Source organism: Fusarium verticillioides, chromosome 3, assembly GCF_000149555.1.
Source record: "Fusarium verticillioides 7600 chromosome 3, whole genome shotgun sequence".
Taxonomy (NCBI): Eukaryota; Fungi; Ascomycota; class Sordariomycetes; order Hypocreales; family Nectriaceae; genus Fusarium; species Fusarium verticillioides.
Window position 1 is genome coordinate 3776948 of NC_031677.1, and position 26900 is coordinate 3803847.

Here is a 26900-nt window from a genome sequence, read left to right on the forward strand (position 1 = left end):
TGCCGAATACCACGATTGCGACCCTGTTGAGAAGAGGAGCTTCAGTTCAAGGATATATATCTTGCTTCCTGCAACCAATGCCACGCTAAAACAGTGACCAGCCACTAAATTTAGCGGCCAACATATGCTTGGAGCTGCAAGAGAGGAGGGGCAACGGGAGGATGAACCCGCAAGGGACCGTATTCTCAGCTAAAAAAACTGGTTAGAATGGTGATACAGCCAAAACAGTCCAGGGGCACCCCGCCCTTTCATCCAACGGGCCCTGTCACAGAACCAATAAGAGCAATCTCTTGCCCGCCCTCCAAGGCTTGAGTTGAGACTACGTCACGAGACTCTGCTATCCCGTCGGGTCCCTTCAACTGGACGGACTGGCACTGGACCTGTGAGACTCAGGTCCGTGGCTAACCTCAAATAAACCCACCAACCTTCATCTTTGCAGCGGCCACATCGCCCGACACCGCCATCCATCATGGCTGAAGTCAATCCAGAGCTTCAAGAACGCCTTGAAGAGTTGGATCGCGAGCTTGAGGTATGTAAACTGCCACTTGATTGCTCACCAAATTCCTACCTTTATTCCAATCATTGGCTTGGACGCTTCGGCACGCCATTGGAGCTTGGTCCAAGGTCATTTGTTGATGTCGCATGCGATCAACAATCATCTTTTCGAGATATCATGGCTAACTTTGAGTTCTCTGTAGGAAGGTGATATTACACAGAAGGGGCAAGTAACTCTGCGACTCAGGCATTAACCTTTACCGTTCAAACTAACGCGCCCAAAGCTACCAGAAGCGACGAACTCAGCTCTTCTCTCAATTCCTCGGTTCTCCTCCACCTCAAATTGCTGCTCTCGCCGAACCTCAGTCTGGCCTACGCATACACTCTCCCGATGACTCGGCCCATCCTTCAGGTGATGGCCACCGCGCCGCTGCATATGCCTCTCTCGGCGCCAGCAGCGGCCCGATCCCCGATACACCAGACTCACCCATATACCGACCACATTCTGGCTATGCCCCGTCTTCAGAATTACCGAGACCTCCGCCGGAGCAGGCACCGGCGTCGCTTTTGCGACCGGGAGGTCCCATGGCTGCGGGATCAACGGCTGCCCACCGAGACTCCCTCTTCTTCTCCCCCTCTCACGTCGTTGAGCCTGAAACCCGAACCGGTACCATGAGATCGGGGGACTATGCTTTCAGACCAGAGCAGCAAGGCGCATACCCTGATCAGCAGTATCAGCAGCAACAGTATCAACAACCACCGCAGCAGCAACCTGATGGACGAACAACCACGCTACTCGACTCGCAAGGATATTTCTCGGACTTCGCGGGACAGCAGCATTATGATCAGGGCCAAACTATCGAGTATGGAGGACCTCAGCAGCGATACTCTTCCAGCGATGCCTTTTCTCCTACTGCCGCCATGGCGCCGCCAATGCTCACAACCAACGATCTCCCACCTCCCGAGGCCCTCGAATACCAACTACCACTAGACCCTCGCGAGGTCCCCTTCGCTATTCAAGACCCCCATGACGATTCAACGCCAATGTCAAAGTTCGATAATATCGCAGCTGTCCTTCGACATAGAGGCCGAACTATCGCCAAGAAACCAGCATATTGGGTACTGGACAGCAAGGGCAAGGAAATTGCATCAATTACGTGGGACAAGCTGGCGTCCAGAGCCGAGAAGGTGGCACAAGTTATCAGAGACAAGAGCTCTTTATACCGTGGCGATCGAGTTGCGCTTATCTATCGCGATTCTGAAGTCATTGACTTTGCAATTGCCTTGCTGGGATGCTTCATCGCCGGAGTTGTTGCTGTCCCCATCAACGACTTGCAGGACTACCAACGCTTGAATCACATTCTTACCACAACACAAGCCCATCTGGCCCTAACCACCGACAACAACCTCAAAGCCTTCCAGCGAGATATAACAACTCAAAAGTTGACATGGCCAAAGGGTGTCGAGTGGTGGAAGACGAACGAGTTCGGTAGTTATCACCCTAAGAAGAAAGATGACGTCCCGCCCTTGGTCGTCCCCGATCTGGCATACATCGAGTTTTCGAGGGCACCAACCGGAGATTTGAGAGGCGTTGTTCTCAGCCACCGAACCATCATGCACCAAATGGCTTGTCTTAGCGCCATTATCTCTACAATTCCAGGCAACGGTCCAGGGGATACCTTCAATCCGTCTCTGCGGGATAAGAACGGCCGACTGATTGGTGGTGGCGCAAGTAGCGAGATTCTGGTCTCATACCTTGACCCCCGTCAGGGCATTGGTATGATTCTGAGCGTGCTGTTGACGGTGTATGGTGGCCATACTACTGTTTGGTTCGACAACAAAGCCGTTGATGTTCCTGGACTCTACGCCCATCTACTTACAAAGTACAAATCGACCATCATGATCGCAGACTACCCTGGCCTGAAACGAGCCGCTTATAATTACCAGCAAGAGCCATTGATAACCCGAAACTTCAAGAAGGGAATGGAACCAAACTTCCAGATGATCAAACTCTGCTTGATCGATACCCTGACAGTAGATAGCCAGTTTCACGAAGTTCTCGCTGATCGATGGCTCAGACCATTAAGAAACCCTCGTGCTCGCGAGGTTGTTGCTCCCATGCTTTGTCTGCCTGAGCATGGAGGTATGGTTATTAGTGTGCGTGACTGGTTAGGAGGAGAAGAACGCATGGGCTGTCCTTTGAAGCTCGACTTAGAAGACGAAACAGATTCAGATGGCGAAGAGAAGGAAGAAACCGAGAAGCCTACAATTTCCAATGGCTTTGGCAGCCTTCTGAGTGGCGGAGGCACCACCACAACGGAAGAAAGAGCAAAGAATGAGCTTGGCGAGGTTCTTTTGGACCGCGAGGCTCTAAAAACAAATGAAGTTGTGGTAGTAGCCATTGGAAACGAGGCCCGCAAGAGGGTGACGGAAGATCCAAGGTTGGTTCGAGTTGGTGCCTTTGGATATCCCATACCAGATGCCACACTCTGTGTGGTCGATCCTGAAACAGGTTTACTGGCTTCACCCCACTCTGTGGGTGAGATCTGGGTAGACTCTCCCTCTCTATCTGGTGGTTTCTGGGCACAGCCAAAGAACACTGAGCTCATTTTCCACGCCCGCCCTTACAAGTTCGACCCAGGTGACCCCACGCCCCAGCCTGTGGAGCCCGAGTTCCTTCGAACTGGTCTGTTGGGTACCGTTATTGAGGGTAAAATCTTTGTTCTAGGCCTCTACGAAGACCGCATTCGACAAAAGGTTGAGTGGGTTGAGCATGGGCACGAACTGGCCGAATACCGGTATTTCTTTGTTCAACATATCGTTGTGAGCATAGTCAAGAATGTTCCAAAGATCTACGACTGTTCAGCATTTGACGTCTTTGTCAATGATGAACACCTGCCAGTTGTGGTGTTGGAATCGGCAGCCGCCTCGACGGCACCGTTGACCTCTGGAGGGCCTCCACGACAACCGGATACTGCCCTCCTGGAGTCGTTGGCCGAGCGTTGTATGGAGGTCCTCATTGGAGAGCATCATCTTAGACTGTACTGCGTTATGATCACAGCACCGAATACGTTGCCACGTGTTGTCAAAAATGGACGACGCGAAATTGGAAACATGCTTTGTCGCCGAGAATTCGATCTCGGCAACCTTCCATGTGTGCACGTCAAGTTTGGCGTGGAACATGCAGTTCTTAACCTTCCTATTGGCGTGGACCCTATGGGTGGTATTTGGTCACCATTGGCCTCAGACTCGCGTGCCGAGTTTCTGTTGCCAGCAGACAAGCAATACTCGGGTGTCGATAGAAGAGAAGTGGTTATTGACGACCGGACATCAACTCCATTGAACAACTTCTCCTGCATCTCTGACCTTGTTCAATGGCGTGTAGCCCGCCAGCCAGAAGAATTGGCCTACTGCACAATCGACGGCAGAGGTCGAGAAGGTAAGGGCGTTACATGGAAGAAGTTTGATACCAAGGTTGCCTCCGTTGCTATGTATCTGAAGAACAAGGTCAAGGTGAGACCTGGAGACCATATCATCCTTATGTATACGCATTCAGAGGAGTTTGTTTTTGCCATCCATGCGTGTATCTGCTTGGGCGCCATCATCATCCCCATTGCGCCCCTCGACCAGAACCGACTGAATGAGGATGTTCCTGCTTTCCTCCATATCGTGGCGGATTACAACGTCAAGGCTGTGTTGGTCAACTCCGAGGTGGACCATCTTATCAAGGTCAAGCCTGTGGCCAGTCATATCAAGCAATCAGCGCAGGTTCTGAAAATCACCAGCCCTTCGGTCTACAACACAACCAAGCCGCCGAAGCAGAGCAGTGGACTGAGGGATTTGAGATTCACCATTGACCCAGCCTGGATCCGGCCGGGCTATCCTGTTATTGTTTGGACATACTGGACCCCTGACCAACGACGTATTTCAGTTCAGCTTGGTCATGACACCATCATGGGCATGTGCAAGGTCCAGAAGGAAACCTGCCAAATGACCAGTTCAAGGCCTGTGCTCGGATGTGTACGAAGCTCGACTGGTCTCGGTTTCATCCATACAGCGTTAATGGGCATTTACATCGGAACACCTACCTACCTCCTATCACCAGTGGAATTTGCGGCTAATCCCATGTCTCTCTTTGTCACATTGTCCAGATATAAGATTAAGGATACTTATGCGACACCGCAGATGCTTGACCATGCCATGGCTGCTATGCAAGCCAAGGGTTTCACGCTGCACGAACTCAAGAATATGATGATCACTGCGGAGAGCCGACCAAGAGTTGATGTCTTCCAAAAGGTCAGGCTTCATTTTGCTGGAGCTGGTCTGGACAGAACCGCTATCAACACAGTGTATTCGCACGTCCTGAACCCCATGGTTGCATCGCGATCTTACATGTGCATCGAGCCTATCGAACTGTGGCTTGATACACAAGCCCTTCGTCGTGGCTTGGTTATTCCCGTGGACCCTGAATCAGATCCTCTTGCCTTGCTGGTACAGGACAGTGGTATGGTTCCTGTATCGACACAAATCGCCATCATCAACCCTGAGAGCAGAGTCCACTGTCTTGATGGCGAGTATGGTGAGATATGGGTTGACTCTGAAGCCTGTGTCAAGTCCTTCTACGGTTCCAAGGATGCTTTCGATGCTGAGCGCTTTGACGGCCGAGCTGTTGATGGAGATCCGAACATTCAGTACATCCGTACAGGCGACTTGGGATTCCTTCACAATGTTAGCCGACCCATTGGACCCAACGGCGCTCTGGTGGATATGCAGGTTCTGTTTGTTCTCGGAAATATCGGTGAGACTTTCGAGATCAATGGTTTGAGCCATTTCCCGATGGATATCGAGAACTCCGTGGAGCGATGCCACAGAAATATTGTGCAGAATGGCTGGTAAGTTATGAAGCTCTTAACAATGAATAAACCTGCTGACAAAAACACAGTGCTGTATTCCAAGCTGGTGGTCTAGTGGTCGTTCTCGTTGAAGTCAACCGCAAGCCGTACTTGGCATCAATTGTCCCTGTTATCGTCAATGCCATCCTGAATGAGCATCAGATCATTGTTGATATTGTCGCATTTGTGAACAAGGGAGACTTCCCACGATCTCGACTAGGAGAGAAACAGCGCGGCAAGATTCTTGGCGGCTGGGTCAGCCGAAAGCTTAGAACCCTCGCACAGTTCTCCATCCGCGATATGGATGCTGAATCTACTGCAGGTGACGTTATGGACCAGGCTAGGGCATCCATGGTCAGCGTACGAAGCGGAGGCGGTGCAGCACCAGGATCTTCCAGCTTGAGAAACGTCGAGCCAGCTCCTCAGATCTTGGAGCAGGAGGAATATGACCAGGCAACTCCTCGTCATGAGTATGAGCCAACACAGACCATGGTCTCTGAGCTTCCAGATCAAGAGACACCGACAGGGTTCCAGCACGCACAGTTTGAGCACCCACCTCAATCTGCAGGCTCTGGACCACCGACGCAGCTGAATCTTTCTCACCAGCCTGACCAAGGATTCGACATCCCTGACTTTTCACGGTATAGTGGTGCCGAGCAAGGGCAGGGCCTCGTTCACAGACGTCCTGTTCCTGGCCACGCACCACCTCCACCACCTGAGCCCATCCCAGGGAACGGTCAAGCGCCGCCCCAGATTCGGCTACCAGGCGTGGACGGGCGTGAAGAGGTGAGCTTTTGGCAACAGCAGAATAAGGGAGAGAAGAGCGAGGAGGACTGGACAGCTGAAGCCATCATGCATATGAATCTGGCAGGTGATATGAACCCTCGATGATAATTACGACATGCAACGTGATGAAGCGGAGTTGGAGTTTGGATTCATCTAGAAACGAATATAGCAGACAATTGTACTTATTGGCCTATGGCCGTCATCTATTTGCTTTCATCAGAACATCGTCTCAGTCTAAATATCTAGAGAGAGTCTACTACTTGATTTGAAACTTTGCAGTATATAGCGAGAAGCATTACATGCATAAGCGACTGTGTTTGAAAGACCATGATGAGCCTGGTGGCCAGGAATCAGCTACGGAGATGAGATGTATTGGGATTTATCTGTCTAAGTGTTGAGTGGCAAAACATCTGGGAAAAACAGGGACTGGAGTAAAAATGATTCCTTGTACAGCACAAGGACAAAAGATAAACCAATCGACGCAGGCCTGATTCGAACAGACGCCTCCGAAGAGAATAGATTTCTAGTCTATCGCATTAGACCACTCTGCCACTGCGCCTTAGCTGATTGAATAGTGATCGTCGTGTCTAGTTCTGGTTGTGGATGCATCCGTAGTGTGGTGGATATCCAAACTCCAGTTCCCCATCTATCCTGACGCTAGTATAGTAGTATACAACGGTGTAAGTTGAATCGAGAATAGCAAATGCTTGGTATATAGATTCGAGTCGCTATTATCTCATCCTTCTCTTTCTCTCCATATCTGCGAGGGCTCGTTTGACTATCCCCTCTGCTTCTGCAATGACATCGTTTCCTCGTCGCCATGTATACAGGGCCACACCTAGCCCGTCTAACTGTTCGTGTGCTCGTGCTAATCTCCTCCTCCATAATTCTAATTTCTTGTTTACTGCTTGTGGACCCAGTGTCGGCGAGCCTGCTGTTGATGTGTTGCCGCCGTCTGATTGATACCCTGATCTTCCTGAACCAAATGACGGAGGGGGGTTTGATGATGGTGGTGGGAGCGGATCGTAGTCTACGTCTAGATTGGCCATGTTTTGAGGTGGTCGTGGTGGAAGACGTGGGTTTTGGTTTGACTCGGTGATGCTTGAGGGCGTACCGCGTCGTCGTGGCGGAGGTGGAGGAGGACGATCTCCCGAATTAGAGCGCGCTGGGATTTTGAAACCGCCATTGCTGCTACCGGAGCTCTGCTGCGAGGAGTTGTGAATCTGCTTCAGAGGATGAGGCACTGATGGCTCTCGAACCTGCACCGCTGGCCTTCGAGGCGGAGGCGGTGGGGGTATCTCATCAGAATTCTGCCTGCTGAGACCCTTGTTCAACTCGGTGATCGACTTGGCACTCCTCAACGCAACCGGTTTTGCTGGTCTGGGCGGAGGTGGCTTACGTCCGCCAAGTAGATCAGTCGTACTGGCACTCTTGGAGTTGGCATTGGCACTGGCATTTCGAACTTGAGAGAGAGCCGCATTGCGATCGATCTTGGTCTCTCCTGGCTCGTCTGAGAAGTCAATCAGAGTTCCCATAGTAGGGCCTGGAGGAGGTTTGTTTTCTCCCCGGTGTCCACCAGGCCCGAGGTTCTGGTATGAAGGGTTTCTTGAGACGTTTCTTGAAGCGTTGCTAGAAGTGGCTGGGGTCTTTGGTCGGCCAAAATCATATCCTGAGTTGGAGTTGAAGAATGCTGTCTCCTCTGGTGTTGTGACATCTCGAATGAAGACAGCGAGAATCCGTCCTGGGTTCGCAAGAGCAAGTTCCGTGTAAACCTCCAAATCAGCTTCTCCGCTGTCACCCACAAGAATAAACATCCTCTCAGGGAAATCTCGTAGTAGGCGAGTAAGTGTAGATCGCTTTCTTTCTGCCACTGGCTCAAATATACCCTGCAACATACCGCTGTATTGTTTTAGATGAAGAGATCCTGGTGGCAGGCCATGCATCTTGAAGAAACTGGCTAGGACTGGGAAAAGCTGCCACGGACTGTTTGAACAGTAATGGATGCTTACGCCCATGTCGGCCATGCGATTATACCACTCCTTGACACCTTCAACAGAGAGCTCACCAAGATCTCGGATGAACGTGTTGCGGAAGATCTCTTTGGCGCCCGCAGAAATATTGGACTTCTTGACTGTATCGTCAATGTCGCTAATAAGGCTGACTCCATATGGTTCAATGACTTTGATCTCTTGGATAGCTGACAGGTCTTCATCCGCCAGAACTCTAACATGTGTTGGGACAAAGTCAAGAGCAGCACGAATGACGAAATGGCCCGCATCGTTGGTCATGACGGTCTTTGATTGAGACTTCTCGCTGTTGTAGAAGAAGAAAGTGACTGGTAGAGCAACAGAGGGATTTGTCATGAAAGGGGCGATTCGAGCCATGAGATTGGCATTGGCCAGAATGAGATCACTCTCGCTCATCTCGCTGGTAGTGGTATTCGATGTCATAGTTTTGGCTGGCATCGTTGGACTGGAAGGGGCTGAATCTGGAGATTGGTTACCCTGACGAGAAGGATAGTAGAAACTGTCCGTGAGAGGATCATCGTTGTCAGGCGTCTTCTCACTAAAGCCTCCCTGGTATGCAACCTGCTTCTCTCGCTGTCCTACTCTTTCAATGCGCCGAGCTTCAGAGTTGATCTTCTCTTGCTCTTTTTGCTCTTCGTGTATCTGATGATGTGTACGTGGAAGTCCAGTCTCTGGATTATATGTTTGGTCTGCCCTTGGCGCGGGGATGCCACTGAGCTGCCGTGCCAGGCCGATGAGAACTCTGTTTCTCCTTGTCATTGGACCACTGTGAGGTGTATAGATCCAGCCTCGGACGTCGACATCAATGATTGCTCTTTCATCTTCGTTCCGTTCCCATTCATTTCGCCAAAAGCCTTCATCTCTGATGCTTCCATGCGGCGCATCCGAGTCGTGCATCACCATCTCGCCCCAATCACGTTTGGTGTGCTGTTTCGCATACGAGGGAAACAGTACCATCTGGCAGTCGCCTTTTACTGTGATCGCAACATCTGGAAATGCGCCGGGGATGTGTATCCGTCCGTGGTTCTCGTGTCCTGAAGCCGCAGGCCCTGCCCTGGTCTGGGCATATGACTCCTTGATCTCGGACACTGCGGCCTGGCCGCTTCTGTACAAATTTCCTGCCATAGCTGCCAAGCGCTTCCTCCTATAACCTCTCTCGCCATCACCAGGGCTCGTAGCCCGGCCAGAGCCATATCCCATCATGATTCCTGCTGTCTGGGGCGTTTTGTGCGCCACTGAACCCTTGGATCGGGTCCTTGCATGCTTGACGGGGCGATTCGCTTGTGATCCTAGCCAGAGCTGTTTCCCTTGCCGCTTCACGATATCCAAAATGCGCGATTGATCCGCGCGCCTCCGTTGGCGCTCAACAATGTATCGGTAAACTCGGGACTGGAACCTGTGCTTGAGACGCGGAAGAGTGTTGAGGTGGAAATTGAGCAGTCGTTCACGGTATCGGTCTCTTACGGCGCGAGGGAACAGGAAGCGTGCGAGGCTCTGCTTGTGACGCGGATGAGGGCGATAGGGGCCGAAGAATCTGAACGGCGCCAGCTTGTCGACTTTATATACGAATTGGGCTATGGTAGAGTCAGACGAGGCTCTCTCGGGGTTGCGATGGCAGCTGACAGTGGAAGTTGGGGTATGTATTTATTGGAGTGGAGGTAGGGACAGATCTCAGGCGGCTGAGTCTTCTGATGGGGGGTTGCTCAGCCTGACACTGGCACTGGCAGGGCTGTCAGTTAACGGCGGAGATGATGACGGCAGCACATGATTTGGACGAGTCTCAGTGTATTTGAAGATGGTTTGCTCACTTTGCTGCTCTCAGATACCGACCGAGACACAACAGAGAGAGACAGTGTAGCTCGTGACCCTAGTCTAGTCTAGGTAGTCTTGTCTAGTCTAGACCTTGCAAGCTCAGTTGCAGTTCTTCTGTGCCGATCAGACCTTACGTCATCAGTCATGGCCATTTAATGAGATGGGGCCTGTAAGGTAGCTAGCTGTAGGTACGTACCTGATGACAGTGAGACCGGGCTCCTGTGATAAAATCGGAGGTATCCATAATATGCCGAGATCCAGTTTTGAGCCCCGAGAATTTGAGGTAGATACCGACCGGACCGTCTTCTTGAGGCCGATGCCGTTGATCGGTGTTACCATGACTTTAATCGGGCTAATTGTAGCCGTGTACTTGCTTCAAGTATGGATGGATACCAGTATATTGCTTCTGAGTATCAGTAAAATAAAAAGAACAGTCTTTCAAACAATGTCAGTCTTTAGACTATGCCTCAGCTGTTTCTTTATAGAACACTCATTCAACTTGAAAACACCTCCAATGAATTCATTCTCCAGTCTATGAATTCTCTACAGTTACTTACATACAAATAATCGTGTTTATCTTCAATATGACAAGGATTCCTCTTCTCCAGTCTTCACTAGTAAACCTTTGATGGGTCCTCTTCCGACTCCGGATTCGGATAACAGCGGGCAAACAAGGTACAGGCAAACCAACAAGCAGAGCTGCAGAGCAATTGTATCATCTTGCAAGGGAATGCCCCTCCAAAAATGTCAATTACCTTGCCTTTCACTCGCTGTAACCTCCCACCCACCTCAGGGCGCGCCTCCAAATCAAATCTACCTACTGTAACTCCGTACTACCCCGCCTCCGCTACCGTGACTCAAACTTTTTGACTTTGACTGACTCAATCTTTTTTTTGACGTCTCATTCTCAGAAACTATTTGTATTCGAGCTTCTTCCTTAGTTTTACCCATACTTTTGACAGACACACTCTGCTTGGAATTGAGATCAAGTTGCTCTTCAACATCCCATCGCCAATATGACTATGTACGTTGCGATATCGGCCTTTCAGACATGCCATGATACTAACATTTTTTCCTTACCAGGCTCAAGGAACCCTGGAAGAAATACAAGCCGTTCAATGTGAGTTTTGTTTTCAATCAATCTCAGGTGATGTTTTAATTAACGTGCTCAGCCTCCTAAACTGCCAAATCGAACATGGCCTGACAAGACCATCGAAAAGGCCCCTCGATGGCTTTCGTACGTCGCCAATTGACACTCATGAGACCCTTGAATAATACTAATTCCCTTAAAGAAGCTGTCTGCGCGATGGTAACCAGAGTCTGCCCGATCCCATGGTACGTTCTCCCCATCCACGCGCCCAATTGCGACACGAGACTGACCTCTCATGATAGAACGGCGAGGAGAAGTGGCGATACTTCAAGATGCTCTGCGATCTAGGCTACAAGGAGATTGAGGTCTCTTTCCCTTCTGCCTCCCAAACCGACTTCGACTTCACCCAGCGCCTGATCCAGACCCCAGGAGCTGTCCCCGACGACGTCTTCCTACAAGTCCTGTCTCCCTGCCGACCCGATCTCATTCGCAGAACCGTCGAGTCTGTCCGCGGAGCTAAGAACGCCATCATTCACATCTATCTTGCCACAAGCGCATGCTTCCGTCAAGTAGTCTTTGGCTACACTGAGGAGCAGACCCTGGAGCTTGCTGTAGAGTGCACCAAGCTGGTCAGATCTCTGACAAAGGATAACCCCGAGGCTTCTGGCACCAACTGGCAATTCGAGTTCTCTCCTGAGTGCTTCTCAGACACAGACCCTGACTACGCTGTGAGAGTCTGCCAGGCTGTCAAGGCTGCTTGGGGACCTGATGCGACCAAGGGCGACCAGATCATCCTGAACCTCCCCGCCACAGTGGAACTGGCGACACCCAACGTCTACGCCGATCTGATCGAATACTTCTGCAACAACATTGGCGACAGACAGGATGTTTGTATCTCTCTGCATCCCCACAACGACCGTGGATGCAGTATTGCTGCTGCTGAGCTTGCTCAAATGGCCGGCGCTGACCGAGTAGAGGGTTGTCTGTTCGGTAACGGCGAGCGAACCGGAAACGTCGATCTCGTCACTCTGGCTCTTAACCTGTACACACAAGGTGTCAGCCCTAACATTGACTTCTCCGACCTGAACTCAGTCATCGACATGGTCGAGTCATGCACCAAGATCCCCGTCCACCAACGTGCTCCTTACGGCGGCAGCCTGGTATGCGCTGCTTTCTCTGGCAGCCACCAAGATGCCATCAAGAAGGGTTTCCAGGACCGCAAGGCCAAGGGTCTGGGCCACGAGGACCCCTGGAACGGCATGCCCTACCTACCCCTGGACCCTCGAGATATCGGTCGCAACTACGAGGCCATCATCCGTGTCAACTCTCAGTCTGGAAAGGGAGGAAGCGCTTTCATCGTGCACACCAAGCTCCAGCTTGATCTCCCCCGTGGTCTCCAAGTCGCTTTCTCCAAGGTCGTCCAGAAGAAGAGCGAGGAGGTCGGACGCGAGCTGCTAGCCAGCGAGATCACTTCTCTGTTTGAGAACACATACTTCCTCAACAACAACCCTCATTTCAGCCTGGTGGACTACAGCATCACCCCTGACCGATCACGATCTCCTGCCCCCGCAGCCCACGGCAGGACCCAAGACACCAAGGACTTTATCCGTATTTTTGATGGCGTCCTGCTGGTGAATGGCAAGGAGTTGAAGCTGCGTGGCCGTGGTAACGGTCCCATTTCCAGCATGGTTTCCGCCCTCAAGGAGCTTAACATCGAGTTTGATGTCAATGACTACAAGGAGCACGCCATTGGCGAGGGACGCGGTGTCAAGGCTGCCTCATACATCGAGTGCAAGCCCGTTGGTAGCAAGCAGTCAGTATGGGGTGTTGGCATCCACGAGGATGTGGTACAGAGTTCTCTGATCGCTCTCCTGAGCGCAGCTAGCAACGTAAGTCTTCACCAACCTCTATCGGGAAATCAATACTGACGTGATATGCAGTTCGTCACTAGCAGACCCGCCAGTCCTGTTCAGAAGGCCACTGATGCTCCTGCTCCTCAAGAGACCCCTAGTGTGGTGTCAATTCTGGAGGAGAAGGCCAATGGCATGTAAAGTGAATGAAACCGAAGAAAGAAAAGAAAAGAAAGGAAAAGAAAAATTGAAAAGGGGGCTTGGCTCTCGATCTGCCGCGAACCGCTTGGCATTTTTGTACAGTTAGTTCATGTTGTTCATATGAATGAGGGGGCGCGGGTGCTGAAAAGCTTTGTCATCTTGAGGAGTTAGTCAAAGATTGAAGATAATTGACTTGATCAGAGGTTCGATATCGTCATGCTAGATGGAATTTGCGCCATGTGTCTCTTCCTGGTTTCTTGGTCCGTACCCTGATTTGATTCCTGCATCATGCTTCATCATCATATGTCTTCGATTCAATCGTGCTCGGTAATCTCCAAAGACTTCTCAAGCGTACGTAAGCTACTGAATGACGGCGGCTCATGTCACGTTACAGCAAAAGCCCAGTGGTGTCTCTGATGGCCCCCGAGTATCTTTGCCCGTTGTGCTAAAGGGGCTGGAACAAGTGACGATGCCCTCCGCCTCTTGAACGCAACTGCCACCATGGACATCCAACTTCAGAGGCAGTGACCAATGCAATGAAACAGAGTACTCTCTACGTTCAATAGTAGGGTTGTGGTTTGGCCTGATAGATCAAGATTCTTATCCGCCACCACATCAAAACGGCCGAAAGTGGTCAACGCTTCTATACCGTTCCTAGTAGCTGATCCAGAACCTGTCTCAAACACTCATCAGCTGAGCATCAAGATTTCAAGGAAGCCTATCAAGACAAGAGAGGCTTGGAGGCTTGGTTGACCGCTGAGAATGTGATGTGGTGGCAATGTCGATCTCAATGCAATAGAGTTTAGGTTTAAGATCTGGATCTACGAGGCATGAGCTTATTCAGGCCATTGGAATGCCAACCGGTGATTAGGAAGTTGAAGTATAACATCCCGAGAGACTCTAATTGCTCAGGATTAAGACAAACTGACATCGGTACTCTTCATCGAGTTGATCGAGCTTATGGTGTGTACACTCCGAGATGGCTGAAAAGGAGCTCCCACCCCCTTTACTGTGCACTATTGCTCAGCTTGACGCGGGGAGATAAAACATAGATGCAGTTTTTCTTGGCAGATCACATAGAAACTTTGTCTGACGATTCACATACTGTTTCCCGATTCATGCGTAACTCTCCGTCGATTAACGAGGTAGACACGTTGAATTCACGGCTTGAAGACTACCTGTAAGTTTCCTGCGGACTCTCTGCCCATTCAGATAAACAGTACCCGTTGAACAACGTGGCTAATTAGTGGGAAATGTTTTTAAAGTCAATGCTGCTGAGGGATCAGAGTAATTTGGAGTGACCAAGTATGTAAGTCAACATGCAGCACAACTCTGGGTAGGCCAAGTCGATATGCACCACCAAGAGACGAACTCAGCCCGACTCTAAGCAATAGAAACCGGAATAATTATGAATGGTTATCATACACATGTTGCTGAAGGCCAAGCTACGTAGATTGGATGAGTTACGAGCGCCAGACCTCAAGCTTCTGGTCATTACTGAATAGGGACTATGTCTGCCCTGCATGAGCCTACAGTTCACAGGTTATGCAGTCTCAAACAGAGATATCGCCCATCCGTATATTAATTGCGGATCTTCAGATGTGGCATATGCAGCCAACATATATGTATGAAGCCTAAACTCCGCATCACATCTCGATCTCACCGATCTATCGATCACAAGACGAAGCTGAATACCCTCAAACATATCTCCGAATTCTTACAGCTTGACTACTTGGATCTGACTTTTCCCAGATCTATTGGAGTGAGAGAATTGTCTCAGACATGATCAAGATGTTGTAAGTCAGACTCTCCATCCGTGGCCTAGAACACACTGCGCCGTGAAGCTGCAGTTGTTCTGGTCCAGATCTGTGATGCAACATATTCCACAAGTAGTGAAACCACCGCGAAGATGGCTTATATGTGAGACAACGGATAGTTCCGGAATATTTCCCGGTTGTCAAATAACGGCAAAGTGACGGTTGTCTAAGACACACAGGCAGCCCTCACGACAACTCGGGAGCCGACTGGTTCTTTTAACCCTGCCTTTACAGGTGGCATCAGGGTGTCCATCACATATCTAGAGCTGCAGCAGTATTCACAATCTAGATATCCGATTTGTGATCTTGTGCAGCGCCAAGATTGCACAGGTGCTCCAAGTTTCGAGGCCTTGAAGATCATTGTGTTTATTAGCCAAGTGGCTGAAAGAGCATGACCTAACATTCTTGCTCCGAGACACCAAGCGGAGGATTGAGCTTTTTGATCGAGGCGGCTAAACTTATGTTTAGAACTGAATTGTTGATTTGAAAACCCCCGAGTTTAGTCTAAGCCAATTCTCTGCATCTAGACATTAGTGCCGGGAGACAGATACGGCACGTCTTGAACTAACCCCAGGAACCAAGATAGTGCCGGGGCACTTTTGTAATAGGCTTTACCAACCTCAGACATCCATGCCCAAGTCACCTCGTCTGCCGCTCGATCAAAAAATGCCCGACTATCACCGTTGTCTCAAGCATGGAGAAGTTCCTCCTCTCTCAATGGCCGCCTCCCAACAAACTCAAAAGATGAGACACGATCGAGCGTTCCAGACGTCAAGTTGAACCTCACCAACATGCGTGTTTCTCTCGAAAGGGTAGTACCGCATGCACATCCGGGCGAGTGCCTCGTAGCAACGGCCCGGCGGCAACGGCGTGGTCCGAGACTGCAGTAGGTCTAGTCTCTGAAGGAAACTGTCAAAGTTGACTTTGGGGTGATGGAATGGGGTTCAGTCTAGAGCTGTGATGTGTGTCTGGGCTTTGGAATGTTGCTCGGGAGGGTTGCTCAAAACCTGTTAGGTTGGACTCGATAAGCTGTGGGTGATGGTTGTTGAGATCGAGGGTGGCGGTTTGATTGATGATACCATCGACTTCTGCCACTCGGTCAGATAGATCTCGGCGTCTCGGTAAAAATGACACATTAGCTTTTTTCCCTTGCAGGCAGAATAGACTCCATCTTCCCCTTATCCAATATCAACTCTCAATCAATAAGCCATTTAATGTATACTTTCATCATAAGTTAACCATTCCGTATGCGTATTAGCATATAACAAGACTGCTGTGTTGGAGTGAAGTCGTCTATATAATTTGCTTGGTCTGGCACATGGAAATATCACCATTATCATCACTTCACTCACAACTCATAAACTCATCACACACTTGAGACTTACTTGTTTACTTCAACTACCACAATCAACATGAAGTTTCTCAGCCTTCTCACTCTTGCTTCCTTTGCCACGGCCTCTCCTTTCCGCCGGCAGCAAACTGTCGCAGGAACCATCAAGTCTTCAGTTGACATTCTATCTGGCTCATCCGCGGTAACTCTGAACCAGATCGGTAAGCCACTTCTTGAAAACACTTCAACTTTAACTATATTAACGAACTACTGCAGATGAAAACGTTGCTCTTATCAAGAACAACGTAGATGCGCAGGTTATCGCACAAATCCAAGCTGACCTCGAGGCCAATTACCAAGCCATCCTCCAAGGCCTGGCCGCTTCCACAACCACGATTGTCAGCGTCACTACAGGAGCAGCTGGTGGTGTTGCGGCCCAAGCCATTGGCCTCACCAACCAACAGATCGTCACACTCACTGCCTCTATCCTCGTTGTTATCGACATCCTTGAGAACCTCGGAGCCACTATCTCCATCACGGTCACAGACCTGACTCCCGCTCTAAGAGCTGCTTTCCAGTCTGAGATCAACGCTGTCAAGGCTGCCATCAATCCCTTTGTTAGCCCTGTTCTCCTCCTCGCGGCTGCTGTACGAGCTGCGAATATTGGCGGCAGTGCCACTATCACTGGCCTCGACAATGCCATTGTCAACCTCCTCAGAGTCCAAAGCCAGGTCGCGGCGTCCATCGGCATTCCTGCCCTTAGTCTCTAAGTTTGGACCCCCTTTTACGAATGAAGTTATGAGGATATTCTTTTACAAATGATGAAAGCAATATCAACCGTGCTTCCTACAACAAAAGCAATGGTGCTAGCGCTATAGCGAACGATTACACACTCCTTGATACTTAATATAGTAAATTTTGTTTATGAACTTTCTCAACCAATGAATTGTGATAATACGTAATGTACGGCCCTGAAAAGTGCGAGTGTTGGACGGATTCGTCAACCTCTTAGCGTCAAGTAAACGTCAGATTGCCGATCACGGTTGCATAGATCTACAGGCACGTCCAGTCCCTTCAAACCTTATTGCAACATTCCTCACAGGCGCCGAATCAGGCTAGGTACCCCTCGAAAGAGGAAGAGGAAGACGGATTGTGTATGGTCATGGATATAATTAACCTAAAACTACCTATACATCGCTGCCAATAAACTCCTCTAGACTTTTAGCTCATCTCCTCTTACCACCGCCTCTTCCCTTTCCCTTGGGTTTGCCAGGGGCGGCATCTTTGCCTCCCTCCTTAGTCGCCCGGCCCTTGGCCCTTGATTTGGCCTGTTCCTTATGTCGGGCCTTCATGTCAGCCTCTGACGACTTACCCTTCCTCCACTCTCCGCCACCCTCGGCACGTAGTTGCTTGTTGTCAAGGCGCTTCTTATCCTTGTTGCTTAGCTTGCCCGTCTTCTTCTTCATCGCCTCTCTCATGCCGTTGAGTTCAGCTTTGCCGGCCTGCTTAGACTGCTTCTTGTCATGTTCAGACTCGAACCATGTTCGCCTAGGTCGTCCCTTGATCTCGGCCTCATGCTGGATGAGGTTCTCACCCTTCTTGACTTGCATCTCGACATGGGCGAGCTGCTTCTCTTCCTTCTCTTCTTGCATGATCTCCTCAATTTCATCATCCATCTCATCGATTTGAGCTTGAAGGGCATCAACTTCTGCGGCTTCAATCTGTCGACTGACAATCTTGGCGCCCTGAGCCTTGCCAGCCTTCACAGCAGCCTTGACGACCTTGCGGTCATTCTCAGAAGCTAATGTCAAGGCAGTACCCTTACGACCAGCACGAGCTGTTCGACCAACTCTGTGGACGTAGATTTCTAGTGATTGAGGCGCCTCGTAGTTGATGACGGTATCGACGCCCTTGATATCAAGACCACGGGAAGCAAGATCGGTGGCTAATAGGTACGCCACCTTGCCGTCTCGGAAGTCCTCAACACTTGAGATACGCTAAATAGTGTTAGTGATGGTCATAGCTGCGAGACAGAATAAGACTAACCTGTGTTTGGTTCATGCTACCGTGAAGCTCAGCACATGAGAGACCAAGCAAGCCAAAGATAATTCGAGCTCGATGAGCTTCCTTCTTTTGTCGGAAGAATATAATAACTCGCTCCTTGTAGATGTTCTTGCAGACGTGTGCCAGGTAACCCATTCGCTTCTCCTCTCGGCCAGGGCGCAGGCGAACGAATTCTTGCACCAGTGTAGTAACAGTCTTTTTCTGAGAGTCCACCATAACCCTGGCAGGTTTATTAAGACCGACCTTGATGAGGCGATCGACTGTGGATGTCATGGTAGCGGAGAAGAGCATGGTTTGACGTGACTTGGGGAGTGTTGTGAGAATTTCGTTAAGTTCGTCCGCGAAACCGTCCTCAAGCATACGATCAGCTTCATCAAGGACCATAATCTCAACAGTGTCAACGTTGAAGCTGGCAGAGTTTCGCATGTGATCAATGAAACGACCAGGAGTAGCGATAATGACATCTGGGCGCAACTTCAGCTCAACCTCCTGAGCCTTGAGACTCAGACCACCGACAGCAAGAGTGAACTTGATATCAGTGAAGGCAGCAAGCTTTGTGGCGACAGCGTGACATTGGATAGCCAATTCACGAGTAGGAGTGAGAACAACAACGCGAGTGGTGGGAATCTTCTTGGGTCGGTATAGCAAACGCTCCAGAATAGGAACAATAAAGGCACCAGTCTTTCCGGAACCAGTGACAGCACCACCAACAAGATCTTTACCCATCAGTGCTATAGGGATTGCCTTGGCTTGAATGGGCGTAGGCTTGGAGAAGCCTACTGTAGCAAGACCACGGAGAATTGGACGTGACAGAGACATGGCCTGGAAAGACGAGGCATTCTTCTTGCCAGATGCCTCCTCTTCCTCCGGGGCGAAGAAAGCCTTTCGCTTAGCTTCCTCCTCGGCGTCCTCCTCATCGTCGCTATCGTCGGAAGCATCGTCATCTGGGTGACCTGTGGGAGTAGCGACAGAGTCGTTGTCTGATGCAGCATCATCGTCTTCCTCGTCGTCTTCCTCATCCTTGTCTTCGGCTCCAGATTCATCCTGATCATCTTCGTCCTCCTCGTCACCAGATTCCTCAACATCAGAAGCAACGTTCATACCGAATGCGTCGTCTGCGAGAACCTCGTCATCATCGTCGTCCAGATCAACATCCATGGCCTCGTTTTCTTCAGCATCGGCAGTCTCCTCGGGGTCAGATTTGCCAAGCTTCTTTTCGCGACGCCTTCGAATAATCTCATCCAGATCAACGCCCTTCTTTTCAACAGCCATACCCTTCTTTGCGCCATCGAAACCCCATCCCTCGAATTCTACTGTACCAAGGTCGGCAGCTTCTTCAGCGCCAAACTCGAATTCGGAGTCCATAGCACCATCGTCGTCATCATTGAATCCCCAAATACCCTCTACACCATTCTCCTCCTCGTCATCTTCAGGACTGGCTGCACGCTTTGACTTCTTTGACTTTTTGCTGGTCTTGGCCTTCTTCTTGGGAGGTTCCACGGTCACTTCCTCCTCGTCGACCGGAATATCGTCATTGTCGTCAATTGTAAAGATAAAATCGTCTTGCGCAGGTTTTCGCTTCTGTGAGGGCGCCATTTTGTCGGATTAAAAGGCATTCGTACAGCTCTTCTATCAAGATTTGCAGACGCGACAGAAGCAGTGGGGTACTTTTCACAGTAAATCTCGAACTTTTTTTTCTGCCGCTTTTCGAAATTTTGGCGGTGAGAGCTTGCTACTTTCCTAATCGTCGATGGACGGCTCGACACGTGACTCCGCTGGCTGGAGCAAGCTCTAGGGAACGTAGCGGGGGTTAGGAGGGGTTCTAGCGTTGCGGTACGTGGCGGTACCTTCTGTGTCAAACACAATCAGCAATAACACAGTGGATGCGCTGGTCCCTCTGGGTACCCCCCACCAACGACCGGTTGGTTGATTGGGCGACAGGCTACCCATGAACAACTTCGTGGAATCAGCGCGAGGACGGTTGCTTTTAATTTCTCCCCAACTTAACCTGACGAACGCAATCTCCTTAGCTTCCCTTTTGCGCCCTCGTTCAGTTTGTTTTCTTTTCTCGACTCGATATCCTCTAGAAACGAACGCCTTTCGCCCTTCTCCTACGTCGCTTGTTTGCGCTCTCACGAATCCGAATAATACACCACACCCTACAACAAATAAACAATCAGTTCAAAATGGGCGAGTCGAGGTTGGTGATGCCATCTGGAGCTGTTTACAAGACAGCTAGCTACCTCCAAATATTGTTTACATACTAATGCATAATGCCACAGACAAGAGCTAGTTGCATGGCTCAACAGCCTCCTTCAGCTTAACATTACAAAGGTTGAGCAATGCGGTACTGGGTGAGTCCATCCATCTTTTGTTTGCCCCGCCCCCTCGTCACGGATCGCTGCGTCGTGTTGCAACATGCCATGATCGAAGCAAGGGATTATCAACAACACCAAACAACCCCGCGATCACTATCATGACCACTACCAGGGAGATTCACGTGGATGTCGATCCTGATATATCAACCACCACACAAGCACGCATCATCATCTAGATCATGACACTTTCTAACACCGCCTTTCTAGTGCTGCCCTCTGCCAGGTCTTTGACAGTATCTACATGGACGTCCCCATGTCAAAGGTCAAGTTCAATGTGAACTCTGAATACTTGTATATTCAAAATTTCAAGGTCTTGCAAAGTCAGTCATTCGTTTTACACTTTTGTCAACAAACAACGTGCTGACGTGTCTTTAGACACCTTTACCAAGCACCAAATTGACAAGCCTATTCCTGTCTCCGCACTTATCAAGTGCAAGATGCAGGACAACCTCGAGTTCCTCCAGTGGACAAAGCGATTTTGGGATCTTAACTTCCCCGACCACGAGTACGATGCCGTTGCCCGCCGAAAAGGTGGCTCAATGCCTCCCGCAGCCGCCGCACCCCGACCTGCTGCTAGCACTGGCGCCGCTCGCCGCGTGGGAAGCGGTACCCCCAGTGGTGGACCCCGAGTTGCAAAGGCCGCTGGACCCGCTACCGCAGCTCTTCAGCAAGAAAATGCCACATTGAAGGAGACCGTCACAGGTCTGGAGAGGGAACGAGATTTCTATTTCAGCAAGTTGCGGGATATTGAGCTACTTGTTCAACAGGCCGTTGACGAGGACCCTGAGCTGGAGAAGCAAGAGGATGGCCTCGTAAAGCAGATCCAAACTATCCTTTACTCAACAGAGGAAGGATTCGAGATTCCTGCCGAGGGCGAGGGTCTCGATGACCAAGAGACCTTTTAGACTTGTTGATGGCATCAAAGGCTGGAAGATGTACTTAACGCGACCACGATTTGGGCTGGGGTGACACTGGTTTCTCTGGCACGAGTTAAACAGGACATGGATATGGAGTTGTGACCCAAACCCTTTGGGAAAGGAGTTCGCTGAGCTGATGGAGGACAGCATTTGGCTCTAGAAGCGAAGGTTGTGTCTGTACTTGTTCCGGGACTCACATAGAGTACTCGAGAATGAGCGTAAAAATTGATCTTGTTGGACACTCGAGCTTGTGTCGCCGTGTTACGGGTAACGTTGTGGCCAGCAACTGGGAGCGGGACGAGCCGAGACCATGAAAGTCAAAGTCAAACTGGGGAAGTATAGAAACAAGCAAGCATGGCTGATCTGACTTGTTAGCGTAATGTGATGACTTTGTACATAAACTGTCGAGATACCCAAAGTAAACATTATTTGGGCTGGAGTGTGATATAAATGATATTCAAGCTGACAGCCTGTGGAATAATATGCTACTAATACATTTTGAGCGCAAGGTGAGCGATTGCCCCATAGAGTTCTGCCCAACTTCAGATTGTCAGAGCTATAGAATCGTTTACAAAGACGAAGAACACGTTGAAGCACAGGACAGTTGCCCATTACAAGCCATGCTCGTTATGTATACCACCAGAACCCTGGGAAAATGCGATAAATGCAGGATATTCCTGTAAGGCCATGATATGAGTGAGATCAGTCTATCCACTTGTACAGACTTCAAATTGTCTTTGCTCCTCCAAGTCCTATTATCATTCATGTAGGTCTCTCGGGTATTACCACGACCATTCGATCTTAAGGTATGTTGATTGATGTAATTTCACGATCTATACTGAAAAACGGATCCGAGAGAAACCAAGTCTCTTTTGGGTGTTCTATCAAGGCCACCAAGAGGGACCATCGTATGATATGTAAATTAGAGCCTAAGAACAATGGCAGGATGCGAAGCGATTTGTAATGAAACTATGAAGTGATTCTTCAAGCGCAATGTTTCGTAATCAGAAATCCTTTCATATCACCTATGATCAGGTATCTAACATCAGAATGATTGTAGTTGAAGATAAGTGCATGATTCGAAACCGGTTTGGGTGTTGTGTATGATTGTGCTGTATCAGTCGATCACGAGAACATTGCTCAATGTCAGATTACATTATCAAAGAATTTAGTTCAGATAGTTACAATCACAAAACTGGCATATACAGCTCGACTATTACTGATTGAAGCATATAATGGCATTGATAGCTCATGAGTTTCGACCATGGCCGCTCAATTGAAACATTATTTGACTCACACAGTCAACATATTTGCCTGTCAATGTGATTAACAGGAGCATCTATGCTCTCTGCTCTAGATGTAGATATGACTCACATACCTCAGCCGGAGGTACTTCAAGATTCGTCATTATTGCAGAAATAACCACTGAAGGGCATCGGACACTATTGGCGCGGAGATGGTGGTTGTTTTAGCCCATGTTCAATACCAATTTGTCAAATCACAGGTATAAAAGTAAAGCTTGGAGCATCCACAACTCTTTGCACAAGGCCACGTATAATAAAATGAGAACTAAAGTCTTCTTCATCATTGCTAGCACCATGATAGGCCATCATGGGTTCTCACATGACCCTGTTCACATTGCATTTTGAGGCTCAAAGGCCTTCACTTTAGATGTGGATCACTCTGGCAACAGGTCGCATGCGCAGCCAATTGTAGTTTAGTGCTGCCAATTGCCGAGCGCCGTGACCTTCACCGACGGTCAGCCACCAGGACTAACTAAAACACATTCTGGGCCTGGGCATCCAATGCATAATAAGCTGTACGAATACGTCAGGCAGCTTCTTTTTAGACGCCATGACCATGACGCATTTATCGTCTTTCATGTCTTAATTCACACAATCAACAACATTCGCCGTTTAACCACGTAACAGGCGAGCATCAGTATCATTTTCTTTCATACATTTTATTTGAATCGAGAACCACTCTACAGTTCCGAGAATCATCACCACAACCAAGCTTCAATCAACATGGCACCGCCGCCAGAAATCGCCATTCCTTCAACGAGCGTTTCCGACGAAGGCTCCAAGAAACCTTACACACTCTACAATATCACTCTTCGACTACCTCTGCGCTCCTTTGTCGTCCAAAAGCGATACTCAGACTTCGATGCCCTCCATCAGGCTCTGACGCAACAAGTTGGAGCTCCGCCACCAGAACCCCTACCAGCGAAACACTGGTTGAAGTCGACTGTCAACTCAGTCGAATTGACCCGAGACCGCCAGGCAGGACTCGAGAAATATCTACGAGCCATTGCGGAGTCACCCGATCGACGATGGCGTGACACATCAGCTTGGAGAGCCTTCCTGAACCTGCCAAGCTCGAGCACCACCAACTCGGCGATATCAGCGGGCGGTATGATTAAGAGTGCCGTTGCTGGTGCTGCTGATCCAGGAACATGGTTGGATATTCACCGAGACCTGAAGCAGAATCTTCACGAGGCTAGACAATGTCTGTCGCGACGAGATGCTGCTGTAGATAATGGCAATTCAACAGCCGCCGCAGAAGCAGGCGCAGCGGCCAAAAGGGTTCTCGTCCGAAGTGGAACGTTGATCGCAACACTTGCGGATGGGCTACGAAAGATACAAGAGGCAAAACGACTCGGCGAGGGTGAGCTGCGGCGCCGCCGGGATCTAGTTTCCCAAGCTCGAATGGAACGCGAGGGCTTAGATAAGCTTTCCAACAGCATGCCCAATTCCACATCAGCTTCAGGAAGAGGCGGCTTAAGTCAAGGCCAGGCCTCAGCAACCGACAAAGCTGGACTACTGAAGGGAGGTCGTCCTGCTGGTCGTGTTCTTGGTGCTCCTTTGCCAGAGACTGATAAGACACGAGAATTGGGCAACGAGGGAGTGCTACAACTACAAAAGGAGGAAATGCAGAACCAAGATCTTGCTGTTGAACAGCTCACTGCAGTTATTCGACGACAAAGAGAGATGGGAGAGCGAATCCATGAAGAGGTCGAAGATCAGATCCGTCTACTGGATGAACTGGACCAGGACACAGATCGCACAGCGGCCAAACTGAAGGTCGCGAACAACCGGATCAAGAAAATGTGACAGCTACCTCTCCTACTACTGGTAAAGCTGGTTCTATTTGTGGTACAAGTCGCCGTTTGGTGGCTTTGGATTCTAAGGGTATTATCTAATGGGCTATCATGGGTTGCAGACATTGCGACATTCCTGGTACAGAATCGATGGGGGAACGTTTGATATGGGCATGCAAGGCGTCTTGTGTGGCTTTGGATTGAATTGGGGCTCTGATTTGTAGGGTGCTTTATACACCGAACTGATGTTTGTAAAGTAAAGTAATAATAGATTGACAGGCAATGAAGGCTGAATGCATCACCGTTGAGAGCACATGGAAGTTTACAGGACGCAGCATGTGAAGTGAAACCTTGTTCCTTGTCTACAGCAATTTATGTTGAGCTAATGCCACCAGGACCCTTTCTCCATAGACAGCCGTGTGTCTCCTCCTTGAAGCGCGAGTTTGTCTTAATCTCAAAGCCATTGTTTCTCATCACATCTCGTGCTTTCTTAGTAGTACTCAACCACTTCACATCGCAGTATCACCGTCACAGTGAAAACAAAAAGTCACAAAGCTTGCTTCGTAAGGAGATGATCCGACTCGACGGGTAATCAGAATGGACAAGTCAAGCTCTCCTTGGCGCGCCGGACCGTTCCACGTTGCATGAGGATGGGCCTGGGTTGGGTTGCAGAGGGTACGACAGAGGTACATCGTGGTGACTTGAGCCTGTCACTTCAGCCCACCTAACCAAAACGAACAGGGTGACAACCTTTGAGTGATAGTGACTGAGTGATGTCTGCCGCTCTATGAGATGAGCATCACATGAGAGAGAAATGAGTAAATAACAAATACTATCATCTTTTTCCCTCTTCCTTGGTCTCTTCGCATGAATTGGCGAAGTCTGAGATCTGACTTCAGGCTCAGATACAGCGGAATAACTGAGACTCAGACCGTCCCACCGGTCCTTTAGGCTCAATTTTTTAGTGGCGTAGCTACGTCACTAGCCGACGTCGTCACGAGCTTAGCGCGTTTCTCTTTACTTTTTCTTGGGTTCAGCAGTGTTGTATTTTGCTGATCTCTGGTTGCCAGGCAACGGCGAAATAAACGTGGTCAACTGAACGCTTTCGAGTCAGTCACCAACTGGTTGCACAAAAGGACTCGATTCGAACTGAACGAATTACAAGTCATGATTGGAGCCACGCAGTGAATAATGCATCCTCTCGTAAAATTGATTACTTGCATTTAGAAGTGGCTGGGACATTATGTCTAAAGATATGGAGTACAGAGAGAGAGAAAAAAATGAGGTGGGTGGTGGTGGATAGAGGGCCTCAGCGGTGAGGCGATGAACGGACAGCCACTCCTCTTTTGCTTGGCATTGCGGAAGCTGCGGACATTTCACAATGCATTGTCCCTCTTTCACAAATCGTGCCCCGAAAGAAATGCACTCTGAGCACTGAGACCCTTCCACTCGGGGGGGCAAGAAAACACCGAACCTTGATATAGGGTGTCAAAATAAATGTAGCAAAGAGTCCCCTAAGCTTAAGCTAAATTTACCTAAATATTTTGATCACTAGGCACTGAACCTGGTGAGCACTGAGACCTTTCGTAACAGCTATTTTAGCCTCTGAAGAAAGCAAACCCTCTGGGTTGCATCCAAGCGGCATGACGTCGGCAATTGGTCACCTCAGAGTTTGCCGGCTTCAGGGACGAAACTCTACTCCGTACTGTAGACTTTGTTACTACCGCGGGAATCGGGGAAGTGGAAGTATATTTGTTGGCTTTATCACTTCCACAAGAACAAGCACCGCATCCGTGGCATTGGTGCTGTAGTACCCAGTGGTACAATCTCTATGTAACCGTAGACAGGCAGTCGGCAAAAAAAAGAGGAGGCCGCGACATCGCATCTAAGCCGTAACAAGGGTATCGTGAGGCCTAGACCACCAATGCGGATATCAGTTACCTCGACATTCAGAGCGGTGAAAATGCCGACATTGCTAGTTTGAAGTCTCTTTGCTGCGTTTTGTCGGTGACGATGTGCAAACTTTGCACATGTGGGTTGACAGGCGGTACCGAAGCTTGGACTCTCTACCCACGAGCTGTGGAACTTGTATCAAGTGCCTAGTTGCCGATGCGGGAGATATCACGGATGTTGCTCGACGA

The 26900-nt window shown here is 49.6% G+C and overlaps 7 protein-coding genes and 1 non-coding gene across 8 annotated transcripts; 5 read left to right on the top strand and 3 right to left on the bottom strand.

The window, feature by feature from the left end:
- Window positions 1-277: 277 nt before the first annotated feature.
- Window positions 278-6678, top strand: FVEG_05489 (hypothetical protein). The gene is made up of 4 exons (XM_018893724.1): window positions 278-529; window positions 699-721; window positions 780-5387; window positions 5438-6678. Exons 1-4 carry the CDS (start codon window positions 470-472, stop codon window positions 6276-6278), a joined length of 5532 nt encoding a protein of 1843 aa, XP_018750618.1. The 5' UTR covers window positions 278-469; the 3' UTR covers window positions 6279-6678.
- FVEG_05490 (hypothetical protein) lies at window positions 6484-10079 on the bottom strand. Its single transcript, XM_018893725.1, has 2 exons — window positions 9824-10079; window positions 6484-9774 (listed from the first exon to the last, which is right to left on the bottom strand). The coding sequence occupies exon 2, from the start codon at window positions 9401-9403 to the stop codon at window positions 6905-6907; it is 2499 nt and encodes an 832-aa protein (XP_018750619.1). The 5' UTR covers window positions 9404-9774; window positions 9824-10079; the 3' UTR covers window positions 6484-6904.
- FVEG_15651 lies at window positions 6651-6732 on the bottom strand. Its single transcript has one exon. It is a non-coding gene; the product is annotated as a tRNA-Ser (tRNA).
- Window positions 10080-10789: 710 nt separating the features above from the next.
- FVEG_05491 (2-isopropylmalate synthase) lies at window positions 10790-13481 on the top strand. The gene is made up of 6 exons (XM_018893726.1): window positions 10790-11036; window positions 11096-11132; window positions 11185-11249; window positions 11305-11347; window positions 11405-12991; window positions 13043-13481. The coding sequence occupies exons 1-6, from the start codon at window positions 11029-11031 to the stop codon at window positions 13151-13153; spliced, it is 1851 nt and encodes a 616-aa protein (XP_018750620.1). The 5' UTR covers window positions 10790-11028; the 3' UTR covers window positions 13154-13481.
- Window positions 13482-16282: 2801 nt separating this feature from the next.
- FVEG_05492 (hypothetical protein) lies at window positions 16283-17237 on the top strand. Its single transcript, XM_018893727.1, has 2 exons — window positions 16283-16521; window positions 16577-17237. The coding sequence occupies exons 1-2, from the start codon at window positions 16383-16385 to the stop codon at window positions 17068-17070; spliced, it is 633 nt and encodes a 210-aa protein (XP_018750621.1). The 5' UTR covers window positions 16283-16382; the 3' UTR covers window positions 17071-17237.
- Window positions 17238-17446: 209 nt separating this feature from the next.
- On the bottom strand, window positions 17447-20047 carry FVEG_05493 (ATP-dependent RNA helicase DRS1). The gene is made up of 2 exons (XM_018893728.1): window positions 18347-20047; window positions 17447-18297 (listed from the first exon to the last, which is right to left on the bottom strand). Exons 1-2 carry the CDS (start codon window positions 19958-19960, stop codon window positions 17527-17529), a joined length of 2385 nt encoding a protein of 794 aa, XP_018750622.1. The 5' UTR covers window positions 19961-20047; the 3' UTR covers window positions 17447-17526.
- Window positions 20048-20232: 185 nt separating this feature from the next.
- On the top strand, window positions 20233-22182 carry FVEG_05494 (RP/EB family microtubule-associated protein). Its single transcript, XM_018893729.1, has 4 exons — window positions 20233-20564; window positions 20647-20718; window positions 20950-21062; window positions 21118-22182. The coding sequence occupies exons 1-4, from the start codon at window positions 20551-20553 to the stop codon at window positions 21645-21647; spliced, it is 729 nt and encodes a 242-aa protein (XP_018750623.1). The 5' UTR covers window positions 20233-20550; the 3' UTR covers window positions 21648-22182.
- Window positions 22183-23233: 1051 nt separating this feature from the next.
- Window positions 23234-25080, top strand: FVEG_05495 (hypothetical protein). Its single transcript, XM_018893730.1, has one exon. The coding sequence runs from the start codon at window positions 23687-23689 to the stop codon at window positions 24770-24772; it is 1086 nt and encodes a 361-aa protein (XP_018750624.1). The 5' UTR covers window positions 23234-23686; the 3' UTR covers window positions 24773-25080.
- Window positions 25081-26900: the final 1820 nt, after the last annotated feature.